This window comes from Falco punctatus (assembly GCF_963210335.1).
Source record: "Falco punctatus genome assembly, chromosome: 9".
In the NCBI taxonomy this organism is placed as follows: Eukaryota; Metazoa; Chordata; class Aves; order Falconiformes; family Falconidae; genus Falco; species Falco punctatus.
Window position 1 is genome coordinate 6,436,031 of NC_137589.1, and position 26,915 is coordinate 6,462,945.

The window sequence follows — 26,915 nt, forward strand, 5'->3', positions numbered from 1 at the left end:
ACGAAGACCCCGAAGAGCAGGACCCGTATGCCGATCTCGATCGCCAGCTCCCGCATGGTGGGTCCCGGCGGGCTCCGGCAGCCCCGCGCCGCCGCCTCTCATTCCCCGCGCGGGGCGGGGGCACCCGGGGTAACGCGGCCGCCTCACGCCGCCCGCCGGCGGCCCGCCCCGCCGCCCCGGGAGAGCCCGGCCGCCGCGCACAGCCCCGCGCCCTGCGGCCCGGCCGCCGCCATCCCCCGCCCAGCCTCCGCGGCTGCCCGCGCCTCACGGGGGCCGGGCCGTGCGGGGAGCCAGGCGCCGCGCTGCCGCCAGGCTGACACGGCCGCTGCCGCGGCGGAGCCGAGCGCCGGCACAGGGGGAGGGTCCCGCTGACTAACGCCGTGTCTCCCCGCGTGGGGGCCGGGGCGTCCTGGGGAGTTCCCCGCCCCCGCGCCCCCGCCCCGGCCCCTCGGGGCTCCCCGGCGCCGCCGGGCTGCGCGGCCCTCCCGGGCGGGCCCCGGCTGCTCCCCCGCCTGGCGCTGAGGGGGGTCCCTGGCGCCCCTCGCTGTCCCCCCCCTCAGCTGGGAAGCGATCAAGGCTGGCACCGCGCCCCGGGGCACAGCCCGCGCCCAGCGGCACGGCACAGCCCGGCCGGCCTCCCGGCGTTCGCCCCTGCTGTGGGATGGGGCACTGTGCTCCCGAAAAAATGAGCCGGAAAACCGGGGGGTGGGGCACTCCTGGGCACCCCTGGGCACCCCTGGGCACGGGTCATGGCAGCTCTTCTTGAAGTGTTGAGGTGCTGGGCGCCGGTGCAGCGGGCAGTTGTGAGCCCCCCCATCCCCCCAGCCTGGCACCTTTCCTTGGGTCTTTGCATAAAGGATTAACGATGTTTCAGTACTTTCTGGGGTGTGTGTATAACCAGCTTTCCACCCGCGTAGACATCAATGCCATTTTGAACCCTGCTTCAATAACCCAGCGTGTCACTCCTGCTTCGCTCGGTCAGATACCGCCCTAAATGCCTGTTTAGTTCAGTGTCTGCTCATTCCCAGAGCTTGGCCCGGCCCAACAAACGGGCAGAGTAGGGAGTTACGTGGGACTGCACATTGCTGGGGTGGGAGAAAGGCAGCAGAACAACCATGGCCTTGGCTGACTGCTGTCATTCCTCCGATCCATCCTCCATTCCTCCCAACGGCAAGCTCTGAGCCACCCTCATCCGTGCACTGCCTTAGCCTAGTTCTGCACAGAGTTCATTTAACTTCCTCTCTGCATGGAGGGATTGAATCCTGAACATCTTTATTGTAAGAGAGGTTCAGCCTTAAGCCACAAAATGCAGCAAATTCACATTTAAATGTATTTAATTATCTGCTTTCTTGTGGCCTTTGAAGGCATGTCCTTCAGGAAAGCGTTCATAGCTATTAGTACTGCACATAGTTACAAAACAACCATCAGCATTGCAACAGGAATCCAATTCGCTTTACTACATGATTATTGCTAGGGAATTAATGCCAGAGAGGCTTTATTATGCCTATCTTCTTAATATATCCACTATGCATCAAATGGAAACTTTGAACTCTGAATTAACTACCACTCAGTAAAACTTTTATTGCCCATGTTTGTGGAAGAACAGAGGCATCAGCTTCCCTACTAACCTCACCTATGGATAACTACACCAGTGCTAGATCTGGTGCAAGGAGGGTGACTGAAGCCCAGAAACACAGGTGTATGACTAGCATTGGAGAGAGCGCTTAAAATATTAGTGTTACTTAAATGAGATCCCTCTCCCTTGTATGCCTTATTCCACTAATTTTCAAGACAGAGCATGGTCAAGTGTTTATATTCTGGATTTTTAAAAATGTGATTCTGTTTCAGGAAACAAAGCGAAATTGTGAAATCTCTGTATTAAGCTGCTGGTGGTGGTAAAGGTCATGTCCTCTTCCTTTGAAGACACACTCAATTGGTTTGTCTTCTATTGTCAAATTATTTAGACTTCCTCTACTTTGTGCCCCCAATGACTGAACATGGATGTACATGGTGTGCACAAGAAAAAATCTTTGGTTTTGTGAATAGCCCTTCCTTACAGAAACGGCCTCGTAATTTGTGTGAATCAAGCCAGTCCTGAAACGAGGAGCTGCAGAGACTCTCAGATAGCGCTGGCAGTCTGTACTGCAGTTACCAGTTCCACACAAACTGTGGAGGAGGCAGGTGGCAGAAGTGACTGAGCTGTGTTTGCTCTGAGCACCTAGACACCATGTACATAGTGTTTAAAGGGGAAACAGTCACATCTCTTCCCCTTTTCTTTTTTGTCCTGGAATTCTATGTATCTCCTCAACATTGTTGCCTTAGCCTGTGGATCCTTCAGCCTCTCTGTGCTACAGCGCCTTTGCTACTACCCTGCTACAGAAAAGGGGATTTTCCTCACAGGTTTGTGTTAGCATTTGGAATCATTCAACTGTTACCAGCAGAGCTAATAAACAATACTAGTTATAAATCAGAAATTAAACAAAATTTGTCCTGCTGCAGCTATCTGCTTGCAGTGTTCTGATTCTCAAATTTGTATCAGCTGATGGTGATTTATGAAGCATAAGTACTTCAGATTGATTATTTTTTTTTTTTTTTGAAAGTAGACCCAGCTTGCAGCTGGCTGCTGAACAAAACTTGCTTTGACTTTTAAACAAAATACGAGTTAAAGGCATAATTGGCCAGGAACAGATTTCAGGCTACACTGTGGCATTAAGCTACAACCCTGCAGTAGGAGCAGTGCAGAGTCACTGCGCTGCAGCAGATTCTCAGAGCAAACCGTAATGACCCTGGGAACAACGCAATTTCCTATTCATCCCATCCCTACCATAGGCACAGCAGGTGCTCTTCCATGCCATTCATTTTCTTCCCTGTGACTACAAAGGAGAGAGAACTGATCCCATTCTGGTGGAGGTAGTGATCAAGCCTTTTAGGTGGCTAGCTAGGGTTCTCAGTATTTTTCTCTCACAAGGGTTAGTCTCTATTTGAGCCACCTGCAGCCTACTTTCAGTTCACAAAGAGATGTTCACAAGCAGAAACAGCTGCGTAGCTGATATGGCTTTCCTGGAAGTTACAGCTCTTGCCAATGCAGCAGGATGTGTGCATACTTCTTACCTGCCTTGGGGCAAAATCTTGCAGCTCGTGGTGAACTGAGTTTAAAAAAGAGTGATTTTTCCATCACAGCAGATAAACTTTATCCTACCAAAAAGCTGTGGAAAATAAAAACTTGCAGCAAAAGAGACATGACAAAACCCCAAGTGGTAGTAACAACTGGTACAGCAGAAGCTGGTTTTTTTTCTGTTTCCTAAGAGCTTGTAACTCCCCTGGGATCTGGTGGACAAAAAAGCTCGCTACAAATAAAGTTGTCTGGCTCATTCTTAGGTCTTGCAGTTGTGGAAGCTCTTAAGTCCATAGAGTTTCATGGGCTGATGATTGCTTTTCTTCCGTATAAAGAATTCTTTAAAAGTTTACATGAAAGTCTAACTTTTTTTAGTCTTCTGTGGCTACATGCACCAGTCAAAGAAAAATCCCAGGTCCAGCCCAGAATGTTTGTTAGACAGCTCCACAGTCACCATCTATGTATTTTTTATGGTTTTGTATCAGAGACAAGTAGTACCTGTAAAAATTGATAAATCAAGCATTCCTAGGCTGCACAGGTGAAGAAAAAAAAATCTATGAAGATTCATGAATAGTGTTTCAAAAGTTGAAGAAAAGTATTTCAATCCTAATGAATGTATTATCAACTGGAAAATCCATAGGTTTCAGTAGGGGAAGCGATAGCAGTTTCAATTTTTAAAAAAGCGTATTGTTCAATTATTTCATAATTCAGATTAATACTTTTAAACAACCTCTTTTTCATATCACTGGAAAAATGTAAAAGATTGAAAGTCATATTTAAGCCTCATTGAGGTTGATAGAAAAGTTTCTACTGGTTCAGGATGTTAAAATCTGTCATATATCTCCAAATGAAACAGAGTAAAATTATCCTGAAAAAATCCTGTCATTGTGCTCACTCAAGAAGTTCCACTTAAAGCTAAATTTCACAAAAATAGCTCTATGTTGTCACTGATAGAAAAAAAAGGATGTTTACTATTAGGACTTTACATTTATTCATTCTTGAACCATTTAAAGTAGTGGTTATGTTCACTTTGGTTTTAAACTTTTTTGAGCAAGGTGTATTTTTCTTTTTTTGTTCTTTCAAGGCTTAGTATTAGTGTCTATGAGTATAAATTCAAATACGTCGGTATATTTTTTACAAAATCACATAAATTCAATTATAATGTCATAGATTAACATAAATTTTAAATGGAAAAGAGGTTTAGATGCCCAAAGTGTACCTGTTGATTGAAAGTGTATGGAAATGGAATATCTCCTCTATTTTAAATTGCATCACTTTCTTCTTCTTTTTGTTTTTTGTTTTTTTTTGTTTGTTTGTTTTGTTTGGGTTTGGTTTTTTTTTTTTCCCTTTTTGCTTGAAAGAAGAATTCTGTGGATCTAGGCACTTTTCAGAAGTCCAGGTTTTCATTGTAAGGGTCAACACTTGCAAGCTTGAGGCCCACCTGCACACCTGGTTCTTGAGTAAGGTTTTGCTCAGACTTCCTACCCCTGTGTTGGCAGAGTGCAGTGCAAGTTGGTTGAGCTGCACTCCCAGTGTACCTTACACGGGGGTTTAGGTGGCATGTGCATATAGTCAGCTCCTCTACCCGAATGAGGCAGCAAATGGGCAATGACAGTATCAACGTTCCTGTGCTACTCAGCTAAAAGCGTTGTCCCTGGGAGGAAGAGGGATGTCACGGTCCCGCTGAGGCAGTGAGGCTGAAAGCGGTGGGCAACCCAAGGACGCACGCACAACCTGAGGACTTCATCTTGTGCAGACAGGCCCTTTTGTGTGCCTGAGTACCTAATGAAAACCAGAGGGCTTTGTATAGATTTAGGCATCTGCCCAAGTCAGTCGCATTGATTCTGAGGTGGCATTATTAACCACGTGAAACTCTTCCATTAAGCTGACCTGGTGCAAACAGTTCATATAAGTCAGTGAAGAAGAGTCACAGTTTTTTCTCTTTCTTCCCTGAACTTTTTCCAAAATGTTATAGTTCCATAGCCCCCCTCTGTCTGTCATCCACAATTTCTTTCTGAGAAAATCTCTATGTATATGTATGAGTAACTCATGCGAAGCTCTTAAATCTGCACAAGTGATTTCTTAATTACTAGAGCTCATTCCAGAAACACCTAGCCTATATTTTTTGTTCTTAATTTCTATGATAAAAAGCACATCTATGGAATGCTTTAGCTGGTTGCCCACAGGAAGATTATGTGACAGGTTTTACTACATTGTGTGCATCAGATCTACACAAATTACTTCAGAAGCATGTTACTTAACAGTGAAAAATGGCCACTGTTTTGTGTTATTACCAAATTAGAGTTATTACCAGTAATTACTAATGAAATTAGGATTCCTTGAGGTCTAAAAGATTTCCCAGAAAAGAAAGCCAAACGTAGCATTTTAAGATACCATGCAGAGAAATTTCTTTAGAGTACCTGAAATAAGTATGCTGTCTATGGACCAAACATCCTCTTTTGTACCCCTTATAACTTTACTGAGGCTTTTACTGATTAAATGCCTCATTCTTGATGGCATTAAATCACTGGTTATTATTACCTTTGTATGTAGAGAGGAGTATCTGAGAGCAGAAAACTTTGGTTTATATTTCTTCACAAGGACCCTGCTACCATTCAAGTCCATAGGAAGTGTACTTTCAGGAAGAGCCTTTCAGACAGTAAGAATTATGCCTCCAGCATTTAATAATATCTTACACGTATATTAGATAGGATTTACTACATAGCTCGAATTTAGCACTGCCTCTAAGTGACACAGGTTTTTTTGTAGGATGAAGGAGGCAGAGCATCGGTTCTTTGTAAACCCGTGTAAAGGAGTTTGGAATGAGCCCCGAAACTAGGCAAGGGTTTCACCCCAACACATATATGTGAAATAATTCTGTATGTTTTAAGAATGATTCAAGTGATGTTGACTAAAGCTCGACTATTTTGTCAACTGTTCATAGTTCTGATGCAAAATCAGGTGCAGCTTGGCAGCCAACTTTCGTTTTAGAGTTATTTACACTTGGCTTTGACACGGGACATAAAATTGATGTGGGTTCAAATCCATTCAGATCATACACTAAGACGTATGTGGATGAACAAAATTTCCAGTTTCCCATTGCCTAAGTCTGTAGCAAAAACAGCTGGCCAAGCAATCACTAAATTCAGGCCTGGCAAGACAGTTGAGTAGCTTTTTAATCTTCAGCAGTTACAATCTATTAAAAGAATCTACTTATTATTTCAAAGACATAAATGAAAGGCCTTTTTAGTTCTTTCCTTACACTGTCTTTATACCTGTCAGTATTTTTTTCCTTTTACTGCTTCTCTTCTTCTTCTTCATGTCTGCTTGACTAATTAAATCTAGGTCACCATGGGGAAAAGCCCTCATTTTCTCTTCCTCTTCCGTACACCACGTATCCTGATTCCCTAAGCATACTCACCGAGTTACCCTGATGTAATGGTGTTGTGCTGATTGACATTTGGAGCAATCAAGACTGAAGTACAGGCAGAGCTCTCTTCTAGGGGAGTGGCAGCCAAGAGCCAACTTTAAACTCTCTTTGGCCAGTTTATGTCAGTCAAGAATTTCAGCTTTCTGAATTGGTTAGACTACTTGGAGTAGGGGAACACTGCCAGCACAAAATAGTTTGAATACTTTAATTCAGGAGATTTTATCTGTTACACTTTATTAGTCTATTGCAGGTTAGTTTGCTAATTTTGGTGAGTTCATTTTGTATGAGAATTAATTCATACCAGCAAAACCTGTTTCTAGGGCTTAGCAGAAATCTTTGCCTAGTATAGGACAAATGTCTTCGTGTGCCAAGGATTCCGAAATCAGTACATGTCAATGGAAAGACAGCTTTTATTCTAGTTCTAAGCTTCAACAACTTCATAAGTATTGCCTAGGGGAAGAGGTGTCCTGGTCAGTAGAGAAACCTAAGTAGTGCTGCTGGTCTTACTGGAGAGTTTGTTCTATAATGCACACCCAGGTGCACTGCACAGCTGTAGATTTAGCACTAGAGTAACTCCAAAGTCGTGGAGGGCTTTGTTAAAGAAAACAGAGCCAAGATTGAGAACGTTTTACTTACTCTGTACCTGTCTACACAGATGCATATGGCAGCTGGGAAGCTTCCATCATCGGTGGACTTGTCTGCTATTCCATCTATACTGCTGATGATTTCTTCCCTCTGTACCTGTTGGTACTCAGTTGGGCAAAATCAACTTCAAAGAACAAAGCTCAAAGGAATTACAAACCTCAATCAGCATGATGGAACCATGCATTTCTGAATTGCCCTAGATATCATATTTAAAGTTTTATAAAAACAAATCAATAACGTTTCTGTTTGGTTACTACACAAGTGCCGACAATTGGCTCATGATTGTGCCTAATTAAACGTTAATGTATCAGCACATTTCAGTAGTTGCCATTTAATGAAATTATGACAAGTAGAGTCTGAAAATTTATTAGGCTCTAATGTATGTGCCTGGAGCCATCTCGTGGCCCTGGGCTCCACTGCAATAACCGTGTTGCTGCCTGGCCTGTCCCCACGCACCCCGGGCATCCCACCCCACGGGGCACCGAGCCCTGCAGGCTCCACCTTCAGTGGAATTTGTCTGCTGAACCCTTGCTTACGTGTTTCAAAATATGTCAGTTATGTCTGTGCTTGACCATGATGGACAGGGGCATACTTTCAGCCAGCACACTATTGCACCTAATAATCAGCATCCAGGTGAAATTTGATAAGTCTAAGTAATTAAATTTGTGCATATATGAAATTGATGTATATTATTTATGAGCCAATTGACATTTGCAGCACTGTAGCTTTAGTACTATACTGTGTTTATAGTTGCAGGGTTACACTTATAAAAGTATTAAAGCTCCCATAATAAACTTGTGATAAATTCAAGTCTTTAACATTTATAATATTTAGTATTCTTGTGCAGTATTTAATAGGAGACCATGACTTAAAAGCAGACATCTGCTATCTGTAATCGTAAGTAACACTTCAGGCCAAGAATGGCCTTATTGACTTCAATGAAATGGTTGGGTAATTACTTTTTTCTTTTCTTTTTTTTTTGCTTGTAAATGTAGTAGAAAGTTGCCAGCAGTTGCCACCGTCATTTCAAATTACTCTTGACCCAAAAGGGAACATAACGAAGCAGGACAATTAAGTATAGGAGGTAAATGGAAGAATAAGGTCTAAAACCATGAGTAGCGTGAAACAAAATAAAATGGGCACTTGGGCTGGGCAGAAGTTGCAAAGCAAACACTCTGAAGTTTGAATATGGCCTGATGGTTTAGTACTTAGTAACAATAAAAGACCATTTGTTCATCTTTTGCTTGGATTTTTTGAAACTGCTAGCTGCTTCGTCTGGATTTTGTGTAATAAAGAAGCTACTCAGAGCAGGATTTCCTTCTAACACGGTTCTATAGGAAACAGTCGTGGGGACAGAAAAATGGGATGAGGCAGTGTATTCATACAGCTTCAGACTGCATTCCCCTTTAAGCATTCCATTTGTTGCATAGCCTTAGGAATCGGACTGTAACAGCACACTCGAGTGCACAGGGATCTGCATTCCCAGCACTGGAGAACACTGTGTTCTGGTGACTGTGCTCACTGCAGCAGTATCCGAGAGCTTCAAGAACAATGCACCAGGGGTTTCCCAGCAGGAATCATGTTTTATTGCTGTTCTGTGGGCTTCCTCAGCCACCCGTCATGTCAGTGACATGTAGGAGGAGAAACAGGATATTCTGCTAGATGAGAATGAGACCCATTTCTAAGTTGTAGCTGTGAGCTACTGCAAAAGCGATTTCTAAACCCAGGACTAGGAAACAACACCAGGGACTTCATTCATCTTTAAATTCTGTGATGTTGTGAGATTGGGTGCATTCATCCATGTTGCGGCAGAAGGAGCAATTTACTTTATCTTCACATCAATGTCTTACCTTATCGAATGCTGACCTGTCCAGCGAGTAACTGCAGGAGTAGAAGAAGCGCTTTTAATTCCATGGCTAATTGGAATACACCAACGATGTTTTGTTATACAGTAACACAGGTCAGAGGAGGGCAGAAACATCCTGATTTAGTACCCGTTTCCATGAATGCCACTGAAGGCAAACTGAAATTAGATTTGAACACTTCATGCTACTTGTGACTGAGGTGGTAAAACTTTGTTCTCCAGCATGAACCCTGGAATTCATGCCACACAGCACTTAGTCGTAACTCATGTGCTTGTTTAAATACAGAAATAATCGCTGTCTGGCCCATCTCGCATGATGTAGATTTCTGTCACATGAAGATATGTGGTTCAATTTGTATCGTTTCCAATATGTAGTAAAGGATATATTTTACCAGTAGTCAAGAAGAGGAAGGACAGAGCACATATCAGGGCATATTACCTTTTAGATGCCTAGAAAACATATTCATAATTTCATTATTTTCTGCAAGGTAGGCTGGGAAAGCCTGAGAAAGCTTGGGGCTTATTTTTACCTGAGCTGCACTGTGGCAGCCTCAGTACTTACTTTCATTCTCTTTGTCTTCTATATTATCTCTATTTAAAAAATCAACTTGGGTAGGCTCAGGAGCTTGTTGGGTACATATGTGCATGTTACTGTTAATTTTGCACATCATGCTCTAGTCTTTTAAAGTGAGGACTACTAATTAATTAAGCACAGTGGCTGAATCCCAGCTTACAACATAAAGCACCCTGTGTTCCAAGGCAGCTTGATCACCGGCCATGAAAGTTGCCTAGCAGGGAAAGTACACACCACGTGTGCAATAACCCTATAGTTCTGGGCATCAGCAGCTCCATGAGCTGGCAAATCTAAACATACTTCTGTAGGTAAGCCAGAGGCTGATTTGCCATATGTAGGTGGAAAATGGTAACGGTTGTTGATAACGAGGAAGTGAAATGATAGGCAGCTAATTTAAATTAGCTCCACCAAGCTCGGTGCCATCCCAGGCTACAGCAATGTGGATGCCAACCACTCTAGGTACATAATCAATATTTAGGTTTCATTTTATGAGGCAACTGTGTCTCCTCTTAGAAGGAGAAATAAGCAATTCTGTTGCTGGGCAATTTTTCCCTGGGAAAGCCAAAGGCAAATATTAAATATTTATTTGACTTCTAAAACGTATTCTGAAATTTTATGTACTGATTTGTAAATAATGATAACTGAGAAAACTAGAGCAAAATCAGTACATAGATGCTTTACTTTCTACAATTGCAGACAGATTTTGATCAACTAGCTTTAAAGTATAACTTTCTATACTGTATGATGGTAGAAAGCAAGCCCTTTAATATTACACAATACCAATATTACTGCATGTAAATATTGAACTTTAGAACTAGTTTTGGCAAAAGGATCTCTTTCTGCTGTGCCACTACCTACAAAAGGACCCTATTGTGGATTCAACCACAAATGACATGGTTTTGAAAAGGATATTGATTCAAACTAAATGAAATTGTGGGATTCCTAACAGAATTCCATATTCATTGAAATTAGTTCCATGTATTTATCATAATCAGTGTGGTACCATAGCAGTAATAATGACTAGCTACTTATTGTTGGGTTTTAGGAAAGAACCTAATATTACTCTGAATGTTTAGTCTCTGTGAACAAAAAAGAATAGAGCATCTTTGTTAGCAATTCAGCCACAAATATAACAGGCTTTCTGTTAAAGTTTCTAAGGCTTTTAGTGGAAGGCTTGACATGTTCTCTGCTCTAATTTGTTCTAGAGGGAATATTTTGTTCAACTTCATTGGAAGTGAGGTACTAGAAAGCAACTTACCAGAGTTAAGTTAAAGGCTCTTTCACTGGGCTGCCAGTGTAAAGTTGCAAACTTATACATTAGCTAAAATGTTTTAAAATCTTTAGGAAAGCATTTAATTCAGCACACTGGAAAATTCCTGTGTAAGCTATAAAGCTCTTTTAATTCTTCCTTTAGGTTGACTTCACTGATTATTCTGAGGGTTTTTTTTTCTTTTACTACTGAATTTTTTATTTTAAAGAGTAGTACAAATAAAAGAGAGTTGCTTTTAGAAAGATATGAAAACCCGATGTCTTCAAGTGTATATTTATACAATTTTTACTTGGATAATTCAGTCCCCTTTGGTCCCCAGTGTTGTTAATGATAAAGTATAAATGTGGTAAGTAATCAGTTATGCTAGATTTGTGTTGAATATGGCAAAAAAGAATGCATGAACACATCAGACTGCTTTCTTGTTATTAACATTCTTAAAAGAATTTCCTTTTCTCAGGATCCTCAATCTTATTTTGTCTTCCAATCTTTTCTTACCAGTTGACTATTAGAACTCATATCATCTAGTCTTGTTTTCTGCTGGTAAAAATACTGAGTATTTCCTAAACAGCAGGCATGAACTATTCATTATTTGTATATATAAAAATAGAAGGCTAACTTTAGTAATAATAATTTTAAAAGTTTTATTTTATTATTTTTTTACGGTGGTTCCAAAACTGTGGATCCCCGTTTTGCCTAACATTCCTGAAATTTGGACATAGTGTTTTGGATATTGGCATTTCATCCATCCTTCCTACACTTGGGTAGAATAAGTCGAATGAATGAATTTCTGCAGCCAAACAGCAGGTTCAGTTACACTTACTTTTCCATCCTCTGTGATTTTCTGATTCTCTTTTTCCATGTCTCGTCTGATTCTTCCCTTTTCTCCTTCTCCTTCCACAGTCTTTTTGGTTTGTTTCCCTCCATCAAAGAGTTATGACTTTTCCCAGCCCTATTTTCTTGCTCTGGATAAGCAAAATATATTTACTGAGCTGCAGTATAGGTCTTGATGGAGAAAGGGGATAAATTACCGGCTGATGTTTTAATGCTGGTATTAACATCGTTAATAGGAGTGATCCTTTTCATGCTCAAGAATTAGAATTGAGAGACGTTTAGATTCACAGCAGTACAAAAAATATGAAAGCATTCTCGCACCAATATAATCCAAAAATAACCTCAATTTCTCATTAGTTCTGAAGTGACTATGACTTGCCCTCCTTTCTAATTTTTTCTGCAACAGTAAAGAGCAGTTGAAAGGCTGTGTCTCTAATTCCTGCTAGAGGCAGTGAAAAAAGGAGTTCTTTAGATTTACAGCAGCAAACAAAGGGTTTAGCAGTGTAGTGGAGAAGGCCACTTTTGAACAAGGGAATCGCGTTATGATTTGTTTCAACGCTGCTCTCAGTCCAGGATTTGGGCTGAAAATTCCCATCACTTCTTTCAGGGCTAGGTCCTTTAGATCCTAGCCCAGAAAACATCATTTGGGTTTATTATTTCCTTGCTTTTAAAGGAAGCATCTGGATATACCATGAAGTTAATATTTCATGACATACTTATGGTGTATGAGGACAGATATTTATTTTTAATGAAAAGATATAGCTGCAGTTTGACAAGCTATGCATTGCCATACCACTGAATCTTCAGTGGTCTCCGAAGTACTGGCAATGTTCCCACTTATTTATTGTTGTGTTTTTATGACACAACAATTGTATAATTTAATTATTGTGATAATCTGATTAGTGACTTTTTGAGAAGGGCATTAAGGTGTATGTTTACCAGGTTTAAATTTAAATTTACATGACTAGAGTGATAAAAAAGCATAATCTCAGTTTACTGTAAATTGGGAAAAGATAATAATTGAAAGGTTTAGCAAATATTGTAGAACACACACAATCACTTTTTAGGTAGAAAAGGTGCATTTTTTCATCTGGAAATACTTGTAGGTCATGAACATGGATATTTGCTCACAATTTTCCTTTCAGCAAATGACACTACAACAGTTTTCTGCAACTGTATGAGCTTCAGAGACCTGGCAGCAAGAGAAATGTGTAAGTTTGGTTTAGCAGGGATAATCTACGGGGAAAGCGCTGTGCTGGAGCACTTAAGTCTTTGAAAAACGGAGACTGTGCTACCTGCTGTCTAGGTAGACCCTGTAGTACGGTAATCCAAATTAGACCAGTTTCAATTTATATCCAAAGCACTTTCAAAAAGTCACACAGAAGCATGGATTTTGGGGAGCTGGTAGTGGTGGTGGGAAGCAAAAGTTCACTGGTTTCCAGCTCTGAATGTATCAGTGGGGGACCTGAGTCCTTTTGTCCTCCAACAGTATGTCAACAGGCACACAACTTTTGCATCAGACATGTGATGGAAAAGAGTCCACAGCAGAAGTTCCTGCAAGGGACAAATCCATGTTTCTTAATTGTGGCAACGAGCCACAATTCTTTTGAATTTTCTGTGTCTTTCAAACTCACAGCAGAATCACAGCAATGCTGAACTGTTGTCAAGAGAATAGAAAAGTGAGGCTAAAGCTTCATAAGTTTTCCTTCTTGCTAGTAAACCTATTACAGCAACTTATTTTGTATCTAGAGACAGAAAATAAGGGTCAGGAAACATATAAGCAGTGAGTCTGGGTGTTTAAAGTGACTAATTCGCTCTCTGAAATGTAAAGTGCCTGAATAAAGAAATCAAAAAATTGAGGCATCAAAAATCAGGTATTCCTTCAAAACATTGTAACTCTGTATAGATGATAATGATACATGTAGATAAAAATGAGAGTGACAGAGAAAAAAGACTTAAGTTTAGCCCCTGAGATGTAAATGTATATTGCCATTATGCTGTGCAATTTTGAGTCATCCAGCTCTTTTTTATAAAGACCCTTCCACAACAGTCTGACGCTTTTGATGTTCAAGAGATCACACATAAGTAAAACCACAGTCCTGTGCACCTGTTTTACACTGACACCATGCAGTATTTATATTAACATTTTAAAATCTAGAACACTCTTTTTACTCGAAATTGAGTTTGTTTCAAAACAGCTCCAAGTGAAAGAGACAAAGCCCACAACATTTGAAGGTCTTTTCGCTTTGAAGAGAACATCCATTTCAAAGGCACACAAAGCCATCGCAGTCTAAACTGAGATGAAGCTACCAGTTCCTAACCAAAGCACCACAGCCTCTGGAGCTCATAGCCTTGTAAGAATTACTTGTAATCGTTAAAAGAATTGCATAAATATTAAATAGCATATTTGATATTACCTAATATATCATAGACACTACTTTGCATATATACTTATTATGAAAGTAATAGCTCAAATTGTTGAATGAATCAAACCTTGCCATGCCATATGGGAAAGCTATCTATTACTTCATTTACTGTTATTTACTGCCTAATTTCAAATCTATTTCCTGCAACATATCTGTAGTAAAATAACTGCCATAATAAACACTGTAATACCTACTCTCAAAAGCTTGCATTTTGTATTGCCATCGTTAGGACAGAGGCAGCAATGACACTCAGGTTTATTTCAACTTATGATTAAAACGCTGGGTTCTTTATTCTCTCCCATAGACCCAGAGATCTGGGGTTTCTCGCACCAACCTGTGTGTCTTCAGGCAAGTCCATTCCCTTTAGTGGGAGCCAAGAATTTCCAAGGTGGTGCTGAGTTCTAGGGGAAACTTCAGCCAGAAGTTTGAACTGTGAAACATGAACAAAAATATCCACATATTTCCAAGGTATTTAAACTTGCAAAGTGATCTTAGACCTTGTGTCACAAGCAGACGTCATTTTTAATAAAAGGCAAGAAGACAGGGTACATTTAATAGATATGCAAAAATGTAAAGCAGAAGTTGTCACTTCTAGGTGTTCAAAATACAATTACAGTGAACATTAATGTTTTGTTTTTAAATTCCTGTTTCAAAAAAACTGTTGAAATGAGCAGGTTGAAAAGACTCCATCAAAACTGAAAAATGGAGGTTTACAGTCAATGAATTTTTTCATTGAAAGGATCTAATTTTTGGGAAATCTATTTTTATTTTTCCTGCAAGACCCAACAGTAGAAACATTCTGCTTCTCAAGAACAAAACAAAACAAAAATAATAAAAAACCAACCAACCAAGGAAAACAAACAAACAAAAAAGAAAAAAGTAATTATTTTCCACAGAAATGTAGAGTGTCTGATAAGCTTTACTGAAACAGTGATTTCTCTATGAACTACCAGCTTCTTCCCAAGTTGGCAGATCTTGGCATACATGCAGAGAATAGGGACAGTTTCGCCGCTTGCAGAGCAAATGACCTCACATCTAATGAAAGGAGCATTACAGTGAAACATTCAGCTTTCCTTTCCTTTTTCCAACAACCCCCAGCCCTTGCTTCTGCACAAAGTTGACTTTGTGTGCCAACAGAAAGCAGTCGGGAGGCTGCCCCTTCAACAAGCAGATTTTAAGTCATGGCGCAGTGATGAAAACTCTGAAGGCTGTCCTAGAATAATGTCCCACAGAAAGCTGGAGTTGCAGAAGACGTATTTTACCTCAGCAAGACTGTGCAGTTAAATATTGGGATCCCTTCAAAAGTGAAAGGGGCGTGGGAACTTTATGTGATGCTGAAATTATTTTATATTTCCTATAACATTTCTTGAGCAAAGAAAGATAAACTCAGACTCTCAAATTATTCATTTCAGGTTTGGGCAGGACTGGAAAAACTTAGGGCTAAGGTGCTGTGCTTTCAGCTGTGATTATATCCATGGAGCCTCTGAAAAAGGAAAAAAAGATAGGTGGTGAACAAAGGGGATCCCAGAAGAGCAAAATCCTACTGTAACACCTCTGCTTATCTTTTAGCTGTTCTGGAGTTCTTTTCATGAGGAACACCTCCAGGAAAGTTTTGAAAACAGGTCTTACCAGTACATTAGCAGGTAGCACAGCTTACTAGGAGTGGAGTTGTAGCAGTTGCTACAGTTGCTGAGCACTTGGAGTCTGTAATGTGTATCTGGGGGGGTTGCTCCAGACTGTTGTTCCAGGCTGCTGCCCTGAATTGAATGCGTGTGAGGGCATTCATTAGATGAGTTTATATTAAAAAACTGTTTGGATAAAGTTTCCACTTTCCAGATTAGGTGGACCTTCCAGATAGTTTCACCCAACCAAAGCTCAGTTCCTGTGCTCTGAGACACAATGACATCAACCAAACTGTGGTAAGTGGAAATGACCTGAAGATTCCCTCGAAGAGCACACTCTTGGTGCTAATACACTAAATGATGCAACTTCAGATATCAGCTGCAATACTGCAACCAATAAATGCTTGTGTATCCGTTCAGGCTTCCAGGTTCCCAAACATCAGAAACAATCCATCACCCCACTGGAGTGCCTAGCAGGTTACTCGTGGGAGCTGGCTTGGATACCTTTCAGACCCTTTTGTCATGACATGATCCTTTGCTGACTCCATCTGCTCTTCCACAAAAAACATGCAAGGTGCCAGAGAGGGAGATCATGGACAGTCCAGCAGAGCTGTGGTCCCGTCCCCAGGCTAACAGCCAGCGTTCATTCACTTTCCACTGCTCTGAATCCCTTTTCCTGTATTTATCTGTTGGCCAAATGAACGTGTGAATGCTAAAATAGACGTCTGAGGCAACTGGGGTGACTACCTGGAGACTGTAAAAAAGAAATGTTTCTCCTCGTTTACATCTGTGCTTGCTATGCTCTGTTTTTACAGTGGTTCACTTCGGAAAGGAGGGTGCCCTTCCTAGTTAAGAGCCAAGAAGCAGACCAGGAAATGGGAAATAAGTTCCAGTGCTATATACAAGTTAATTCCTATTTTCCATCTAACCTTATACAAACATCCTGGTTAGTCTATAGCATTGTAACTGCACCAAAAACTGAGCTGAATAACAAAAGAAGAAGTAGTTCATATGGATTTATGTAGATCTCCTGTTGTTCAGTACATATCTATTCTACTTGGAATTTAGTAACTACAGATAAGCAGGACCTATACAATCTAAGAAAAGCAAAAGACACCCAGGCATATAGAACAAAATACCTCTGGCTGAGACAAAATTCCATATGGTATGGGAATTTGTAGCACACGCTGGCAAGAATCCATCGAATGAAGGGCAACCAACCTGCGAGGTCCTACAGCACATTACTGCCAGCCAGCTGTGGATCATCACTTCTGCAATCCAGAAGGGAAGGAAGTATGCAGTGTGCAACTGATGACATGGGTCAACACTAAAGCTGAGTTAGGAAGAGAACACAACACAAATCTCTAGCATGAAAGCCTAACTAAATAAGGACTGGGTTTCAGCATTTCATCTCCTGCCTAGTTTTGTGATCTGTTATGAACAGCATCCTGGCCCAAGCTCGTCAGGAGCTTTCTGAAGGATGTGAGAGCTCAAAAAGACAACAAATGTAATTTAGAAGTACGCTGCAACAGATCGTGGCTAAAATTTTTTACCATCTAGTAATAAAAAAGAGATACCCCAGGAATCTTTGTTCTATGAGAGTCATAGAGACCTGTGTGAGAATGAAATATGCAGCAACTACCAAGATTATCTCTTTTGCAAAAGGGAGAATCAAGCTTGACTAGAGAGAGGTTCAAGTGACAGGTCAGAAGTGGCTCAGGAGACAAGACGGAATCTCTCAGAAAGGTTTAACTAAAGCCCTGGGATTAAGAGTCCAAATCCCTGAAAGAAGATGGGAGCAAATGCTGCTCTAATGAGTTCTAATGCCAATTGTAAATGGCACCTTCTGCTCAGTCATGAAACTACATATGGGAGGTGCAAGTAACACGTGGGGTTTTAAAATTATCCAGATTTGTTCCACACAAGAAAAATACATCCTTATTACTTCTTTTTATGACATCTACCTCTGTCACCTTACACTTCATGATCAGTGTGATATGAAACATCAGTTACTGCTACAAAAAGGACCACAAACAAGCCATGTTACTTGGCTGATTTATACCTTGTATCTGCACGAGTAAACCTAGGAAATGCCTCTTCCTTGTCATATTAGAAGCTACAGATTATAGTAAGCACATTCTCAACATTTACTCAGTGCATCTTGGCTCAGGGCTGTTAGTGTTTTTAGAGTAAAGCCTCCTGCACGTATTCATAACTTAATTCCTTACTGAGACCTCTCAGATCTGTGTCAATGAATGGTTTCTGAAGATGTTGTTACTATTTAAAAAAAGGCCTTTGACTTTTAAAATAAGAATATATTTTAAAAGCACATTGAAGAAAGCTTTCATTTTATGTTCGTGGCACTCAGTGAGAGGGAAGGGGGAAAGTTACGTAGGTGTTTTCTCCCTGGTGATTCTAACCTTTAACGGGTTTGAAAATGCACCACTAAACAAAGCAACCTACCTAAAATGCTTTAACGGTTGCTAAAATGTTTCTGTCTTTTTGCCCTCTCCTGCACTAACCCCCACACAGTTTAATGATCTTTGTGGAAAAGTCAGCTGACATGTAACAGAAAATTATGTTCCTTTTATGCCATGTTACAACATGAATTTCACAGGAATTTCTGGGACATCTCTTTCCCTGGCATATTTTGCTACTTTACAAATAATCTTTGTACGTACCTATTCCATTTCTATGCCACACGAGTCCAGAGTAAATCCAGCCTCACGTCTTCATTCAGTTTTTTGCTCTTCCATACTGTGGCAGATTGGAGATTACACAGCACCTCATAAGCTAATAAATACAACATGAAAGTACATAACACATTCTATTGTTAGCACTGTTTATCAATCCTATTACAAACAGCTCTTAGAGAATAAAATTAAATCAGTGTTGCTGTTTTATATGCTGTTCATATAATAAGGAACAGTCCTGGTCCAGGACTATATTGGCAGGTCAGAGAAGAAATGGAAAAGGATTGATATACTGATGTCAGGTATGAAAAAGGCCAATCTGAAAATAATTTTTCATTTAAGCCCTGTTGACTTTCCTAGAAATTGAGATCCTAAAAAACCCTAGCTCTGAATATTTAGCCAAGAATCCGATTGTATTCATATCACCTCAACTTGTCATCTAGTATGTTGTTCAATTTAAGACGTTCATTTACACTCCCTTTATAGTCAATGTAGAGAGAGCAGCATCTTCAGAAAGGAGGTCATCCTGTCTATTTTTGGTATAGAATTTATGATGGGATAAATTTCCTTATGAGCTATCTGTATATGGTGATATGGTTGAGTATAATGCTTCTCAGGGATATAAAATAAAAACAGATGAACAGAAGCTAATTAAAATATTTTAAGACTTTAGTTCTCATGAGGGTTAAAATGCTTTCTAATTTTGTCATGTTTTTGTGATTTTGCTTTTGATTTGTTTTAAGCTAGTCTGGCAACATTTTTTTAGTAAGGCTTAAAAATAATCCCATGGTGAAACATATTTAAAGATATGCATGGATTTTATTCAATGAAGTCATCTAAACCATAAGATCATTAAACTCTAACCACTTATTTACATGTACAAGATATTACATGCTATCTAGTCTCATGAGCTTGGCATTGAGTGACGCTGCATTTGAAAATTTCAAGCTGATTTACCACCTCTTGAGAGAGAATGCAGTCAAGCCTAGAGACTTTGGCTATGTAACAGATTTCAGCAGATCCCAGGCATTACTAGCTATAAGCGTACAAAGGTTAGTTCACAAGTCAAAGGTAATTATTAAAAGCTGCTGTAAAAGGAGGCAGAATTTTAAGAGAGCTAGAATTCTTTTTGAAGATTGTGCTTTTTGACATCAACCAACCCCTTCTCTGGCAGGGGCACCACTTCAGTTTTAAATCTGAGGCAATCACTGCTTCTCATGGCTTGTTGCTAAATTCACAGCTCCTGTTTCTCATCAGGACCCCCAGTGTGTTTCAAATGAACATAAGCCTCTACTTAGGAACTCTTTCAAAATCAATACAACATAAATGTGCAGTGGCACCAGGCAGCCTTTTGCAACCAACCTGACATTTATTACTCATTTGGAACATGTTATTTTAGGATCCCTAAACCAGAAGGGAAAAAACAAAATTAAAAATATATCTCTGCTTTTGAAACTGTCTGTCTCCTTGTCCCCATCTCCAAAAATTTCAGCTCCCCCTCTGTAACGTTCAAAGTGTTTCCCTAGCTTCCTGACATATTAATTCTTATATTCTGAGTGGCAGTCACACTGTTTTCAGAGGTTCCGTTCTTGTCTGCCAAAGGCTAAAAATATGTCTGGTCACCAGTGCATCCAAGGTAATCCTATTCATATGTTGATGGTCCTTGAAAAGCCCTTCATTCCAACCTGGCAATGCCTACAAGTTACCTAATTCCCTTCAATTCTGCTTTTCTAGAATAGAAATTGTCCCTTAGTCCTGACAGCATCAAAGTAAATGGGTAAAATGTAGTAACACAGCAACGTCCAAAAAGATGAATGGGTAGGACAAACCATATCCATCTTTCATGACAATAAAGCTAAAATTCACCACCCTGTCCCACAGCTACTCAAAATGAATGCCACTGGTTTAAAAACAATGAAATTTTAACACAGAAGCTTGGATACTTACAAGGAGTAAGTACTTATGCTGCCCTGGAGTGGAACGGTCCTGCACGGTGCAGTGAGGGGCTAGGGAGGGATGTGAATAAGGGCAAGAGAAGAGAATCACAGCATCACAAAATCATGGGATGGTCAGGGCTGGAAGGCACCTCTGGAGCTCATCTAGTCCAGCCTCCTGCTAAAGCAGGTTCTCCGAGAGCAGGTTGCACAGTATGGCTGATACACCTGAAGAAAGGTATCTTGATACTGGAACATTCATTCCTGAACCCTAAAGCTCATTATTTTACTTTTAATTCAAAGAGAAAATTTTCAGGTGAAATGTGAGAGGGTCCCAAGCATACCCCCTCCCCTGGTTGGGGGGGAGGCCCAGGGCCAGCTCCAGGAGGGCACAATGGAGGGCTGCCCCTTCCCGCTGGGAAAGCTCCCAGAGCCGGCTGCCACCAGCCCCTGCCCTGGGGAGCTGCCTGGGGCTGGGGTCTGGCTTGACCTACAGCTCCTGCCCCACCACAGCCACCCTCACTGCGCCCTGACAGACTGTGCTGACGGAGTAAAACACAGCTTCACTTACAAAAGGCAGGAATATATGGTGTAAAAATGCAATTAAGGATATAGCTCTGAAAAAAAAAAAAAGTTGTCATACACCCATAACTAACTATCCTCCCTTCGCTCTGATATATCATTACAGAAACTGGTGTTAAAGACTCTATAGTATCACCAGAACTACATAATGAACTGTCTAAAGGCTCCGGATGGTTTCTTCCTGAAGCACTCACTCCTCACATGTTGGTTTCCGCAGCAGCAGCTCAGGTCTGCAGTGTTACAAAGATCAGTTATCTTCCACCTGTGATCTTCTGTTCTACTCATCCCTCCCTTGCCAGGGAGCGAGGCTGTGTCAGAAAACATTGGGATCCCACAAAAATGAACGCAAGTCATGAATTATTGAAGACAAGCATTAATATCTACAGAATGAATAATATATGTTGAGGCAAAGTCTCATTATTTTTCAAACCTCTTTTGTAACTTGACTCATTGCTCTTTGCATGTGAAATTACGCTCGTATCATTTACATGACAATCAACTAAATATTATTTTCACAAATTTAAATGTTAACTCGCTGGGTTTTTTTGATACTTCAGATTAGCTCCATGGAATCCACTGTAGCAGGAGTCATTATTTTTCCTGGTGGACCAGAGGGTTTTGAACATCCCTAAAGTTTTAGAAGAGGAGATTTGAAAAACATGACGTCTGGATAATTTACATTTGAAAGGTGAAAAGAAATGGAAGATTAGCCAGGGAGCCACGGCAGTCGATCTTAATTCTTTTTCGGTGTGCAACAAGTGCTGTTGCAGGGAAAGGTACCTGACGTTAGTGAGAAGATAAAAAGAAATTGGGAAGAGAGAGTCATGGGGTGTTGGGAGGTGATAAGGCTGAGTGATAGTACATTTGTTAACGGTGACATTAAAGCTTTTTGCTTTGTCATATACAGCTCTAGAAGCATGACTATGTGACAGCTTCCCCATGCAGTCTTTTTGGCTCTTTGTAGAGATATAATCCTCTCAGAAATACTACCATCACTCTGGATTTAAACTTTTGGCAAGGATCCCAGGAAAGAAATTTTGCTAAGGGACTAAATTATGTAGGTATTGAAGCAGCAGATAAAGAAATACATTTTTAGAACCATATATGCTGGTACAGCAGAGCAGGGTAGAAGTTGTCACATATGAATATACATTTGTATCAGACTTGTCCCTTCAAATGGCACTATAACCTTTATTTTCAAGAATATGTACTATATTTTATAGTGTAACTGCAGTTGCCTAGAAGGTCAAAAACAGACCATGATGTAATTATTCCATGCGCAACATCTAGACTCTGTGACTGTATCTCCCTAGGACAGCAGCCTGGTTACAGAAGGGGCTAAGGTGGTACAAGGGGGGTTTCCTCTTCAGTGTGGAACTTCTCAGATACTTCAGGTTGGCACAGACCAGAGGCTGGATCCAGTTACAACTGGTGTTTCTGGAGTGTAGTAATATGAAAACAGGAAGGGATAGTTATGTTTCCATCAGCAATAGAAATGGGAACCTTTTTATTTGAAGGAATTTTTAAAAATCAGAGTTAACGGAAGTATTTAATTTCCTCTTTTAAAAGTGAGGATTCTGATGAGAACTCCAGCTAAGGTTTTCCTGTTGCATGGTTGGTAGTCAAGACTTCTCAAAAATGTAGACTTGAACAGTGCCTGATACATAGGTTGTCAAATTCAGGTTAGATCGGGCTTTGAGGAACCTCATCCAGCGAAAGGTATCCCGGCCCACGGCTGGGGGCTGAACTAGATGATCTTTAAAGGTCCCTTCCAACCTAATCCATTCTATGGTTTTAGGGTTCTGTAACTGTACTAGGTGCCCTAAGGTTAGTCTGCCTTTTGAGGTCTGGAAATTCTAAATCGCTTACTCATACTCGGGTCCAAAGGAAGCAACATGATGTGACCACCACAGACCTGTAAACCATGAGTCCGCATTTCTGATGTAACCAGCATGCCAGTGCTGTCCCAAAATTGTCTTAGAAGACAACACAGAGACAATCTAAGCCTGCTCTGTTGCCAGAAGGAACCATCCCATCCTTTCTCTTGGTCCTGTTTCGATATAATTACCCTTAAGTTATTGTTGGTGTTATGTGGCCCACCAGGTAAATTCAGTCATTTCACTATTCAAATGAAAACGAACCATTTAGTTTTTGGAGGTTACATTTTTGGTCTGATGATTCACGCAGAACTGCATGAATATTAGTGCTTGTTCAAAGAAGCAGGAGGGAGCTGACAGCTGGAGGAGGTCAGCTTAGATAACCCCTTGAGATGATGAACCCAGTGATGCAACCGCACCCTGATACTCTCAAAAATTCTTTTATTCTGAATAGTAAAGCTTTTAAATATTGTACGTAATACATAGCCATTTCATATCCACAGAAAATTTCAACTAAATAATATCAGAACAATAAGAGATTTTAACATGGAAATTCAATCATTATATCTTTCATTAAAGAAGTGGTAAGATAGTCTGCCTGGTATCACGTCACATCAGAGCCAGCCATAAAACCTACAGCTGCCTATTCCAATTCAGGAAGCATTTAAAATTTTTGGTAGCTTGATTACTGTTAAAGAATGTAATGAAAATGGGTAATGTTTGATGGACACAGTGGTTGCTTTTGTTTGCGCAACCACTGTGTAGACTTCCTGTAGGACGATCAAAATAAATAAATGCCAGGACCAATACAATTTCCTGAAGCGCAGGGAAAAAGTACGAACAGTATTTCCAGTAAAATCTTTGCCTCCCAGCCTTAACTATGCTGGGGATGAAGAAAAACACAAGAATTGCTCCAGCATGCTCAAGATTTCTGTACTCTGAAAACAGCTTTGAAATAATACTTTGCTACTACCAAAGGAAATGTTTAAAGTAACTTTTCTTTGTAATTTGGTTATTGTAAGCACAAACGACTTTCCCCCCTCCCTGTTCTTAATATTGGTTTTCTCTGCTGTCTTTTCTTAAGTATCTAATCTATAAAATGATAAAGTTATTAATTTGTTTTCTGTGGAGTAATGGTGAATCTAAAAAAAATTAATAAACTTACCACCATGGTGTTCTAGGCTGGCTCACTTTTCTGTTGCTCAAATGAATGTAGATAAATTTATGTAGTCAGCTTAGCCCTCAGTAATGCCACTACCCAGTTTGGTCCTACAGAAATGAAATTACTTTTTGAGTAATGCTCTTGAAATCTAGGCAGTTAGCTACCTCTGTAGTAAATACAACCAGTGTGAATTCAGTATTATGAAGAAAAGATGAAAATGTGTATACACCATTTTGACTAGGGAATATAAAAGGTGCTTTATAGTAATACTGAAATGGAAAGTGACTGCCATAGTGAAAGTTCACTGGTTGAATTTCAGGAGAGTATTTTGTATTCTGTATCTGGAGCTAACATAAAACTTAAGAGTAGAATCACATATAATTTAATACAATTAGAGTAATTGGAATTTTATTTATTAACTTTATAGTTTAATAAAATATTCTAAATATATATTGAGAATGCTATTACTGTATACACAAATTAATACACTTTTAGAATGTAGATTTAGCCTCTTGTAATCCTTGTCAAGTGACTAGACTGTAAAAAGTAAGAAATGAGTCCCATAACAAGAAAGGACAAGTTTTTATTATTGAAACCAAATCAAAAGCAGACTGCAACAAATCTGGAAACAGCTTTTCTGTATTGCCACACTACAACGTGTATAGCACCATCAGAAAAGATTTTTAAGAGGGCAAATGAAATAAAACTCTTTTGATGTCTTCAGATGGGAACTCACTGTACTGTTTTGACAGGAGCAAAGAATCCCAGCATTATGTTTAGAATATAGCCAGGTCCCTGAAATACATGACCTCTGATAATTGTGCTGATGTTTGCCTGTTCCCATTGTGAAAATCCCTCTGTAGCTTCTATTTTCTCTTTACGTGAAATTAATGATCTAGCTCTTTAAGGATTTTCTTGGAATACGCACTAGTACAGTGGCTATAGATGTCCCTGAATCAAGATAAATGTTTTATAGCATCTGTTTTGAGAAATGGCAGGAATCTGGGACTTTATAGGAGCTAAGCAAAGGGGGCAGATCACCTAATCACTGAAATTGGATTTGCATGTTGATTTTTTGTAGGTTAAAGGCAAAGCACCTAAGAAAAGACAGCAATTCAAAAGGTGATATTATCTCCGTGAGATACAGAAGTTTCCTTGTTGCACAAGGGGCATTTCAGTAAAGATTTCTCATTTGAATTATTTGCTCCTTGGAGTAACGGAATGGCTGCAATGCAAGAAAAAGCTAATTGACTCCAGCGGACAGTCAGTGATATATTATATTCATGTGGAGAGGAAACCAAACCCCTGCCCCTTCACAGCATATGCAGTTTCAGGTCTACATATAAAGAGAGTAATAGAACAACCAAAGCAGGTAGGAAAGAAGGGGCCAGAATACCGATATGCACAGTAGCTTTTTACCATGGTGCTAGCAATGTAAATGCAAATTCTTGACCTTTTTCACGGGAATTAGGGGAATAATTCCCTTCTAAGACAAAGTTTCATAAAGGCTCAGAATTTCCTTGTCTTGATCCTTCACCAGCATGATTTGTGAATTCCACGTCTGCAGGAACCGCAGCTTTGCTAGGAACTGCGTACTGTACCCACATGCAGAGCTGGTTCTGTTTATCAGTTCACTTATTTCTTCAGACTTCCCCTGCAATCTCAGCTCTGCAATTCATCTTTCCTAGCACCTTTCCCCCTTTGAATTCCATCTGGCTCAGTACTTTTTGCCAATTTGCGAGGAAAATTCTGACTTAGCTCCTCACAAACCAGATGAACTATTCAAAACTCCATCTTGACATCCTGCTTATGCACACTATGCCTTCTTCCTATCTCAGTTTCCATTAATCTGGCAATACCTCTTGGTGTATCCTTTTGCCAGATCGTGGTACCTTCTCATTTCACACCGTGCATTCTTTGGCATGTAGTCTCTGCTTCAGAGACTATCTAACCACTGCTTGCTTTTGGGCTTGGGGGTTTTTGTTTCTTTTAATTTGATGATTCTTTTAATTTGATTGATTTGATTTTAATTTGATGAAACTGATGTATGCAGTTTCATTTTGTCCTAGCTCTTTTGGGAGGGTTCCCACCTACAGCTTGAATTTTAAGATCTGAATATACTGCTGACTGTTCCATCTTCATCTATCGCAGTGTCTTCAGCTTGATCCTCATGCTCTGCAACTCAGCAGAATTCTATATTTAAACATGTATCTTAATGCCTTTTGACACATTGGAGTAAACTTTACAGCCTTTTTGTGTGTGTGTTTCCCTCTTTTCAACTGACTTGTCAATTCCACCACAGAGGCTGTCAGAACCTACACAAAGTACATGCATTTTGTGAATTAATATTTATAAAGACAGGCAGTGGGATGTGATTTTCATGAAAGAGGTTTTATGCTAAATACAAAGTATTTGTGTGTTAAATTGCCCATCAATGAAGAACTAATGCATCAAAGAATGACCTTTACTTGTTCTTCTGTGCCATCAGTCTTAATTCAGAAATGCAACAATGTTCTTAAACAGGATAATTATGTAGTTAACCTCACACATAAATCTTCAGTGGGCATATGGGCTGAATGATATTTTGCTTTCACTTCCCATTCTGTAGCATTTTGTTAGGTTAACAAGAAGAAACAGAAGAATAGCTTGTAAATTCAGAGGGCATCATCCTAAATCCTTGCTTGAATTCAAATCAAGGCCAAAAAATCTGTAATGGAAATACCTCATGTTATTTGCTTAATTTTGCAAAACTCTGACTCCAGTTTAGTGGAGGGTCGTTGCCTGTCCTTGTGCTGTAGGGATCCTGGGATTGAAGTGTCATGGAAGTGTATGAGTAACCTCAGCTCGCATCTCCCAGTGTGTATTCTAGGGTTCCTGTATCCATCTTTGG

The 26,915-nt window shown here is 40.2% G+C and overlaps 1 protein-coding gene across 1 annotated transcript in view; it reads right to left on the reverse strand.

Moving 5' to 3' along the window:
• PLPP4 (phospholipid phosphatase 4) overlaps positions 1 to 26,915 on the reverse strand; it is a 118,595-nt gene that overhangs the window by 64,635 nt on the left and 27,045 nt on the right. The window contains exon 1 of the mRNA XM_080401024.1: positions 1 to 26,915. This exon is cut by the window's right edge and continues 27,045 nt beyond it. Coding sequence (XP_080257150.1) covers positions 1 to 56 — 56 coding nt within the window. The 5' untranslated portion in view covers positions 57 to 26,915.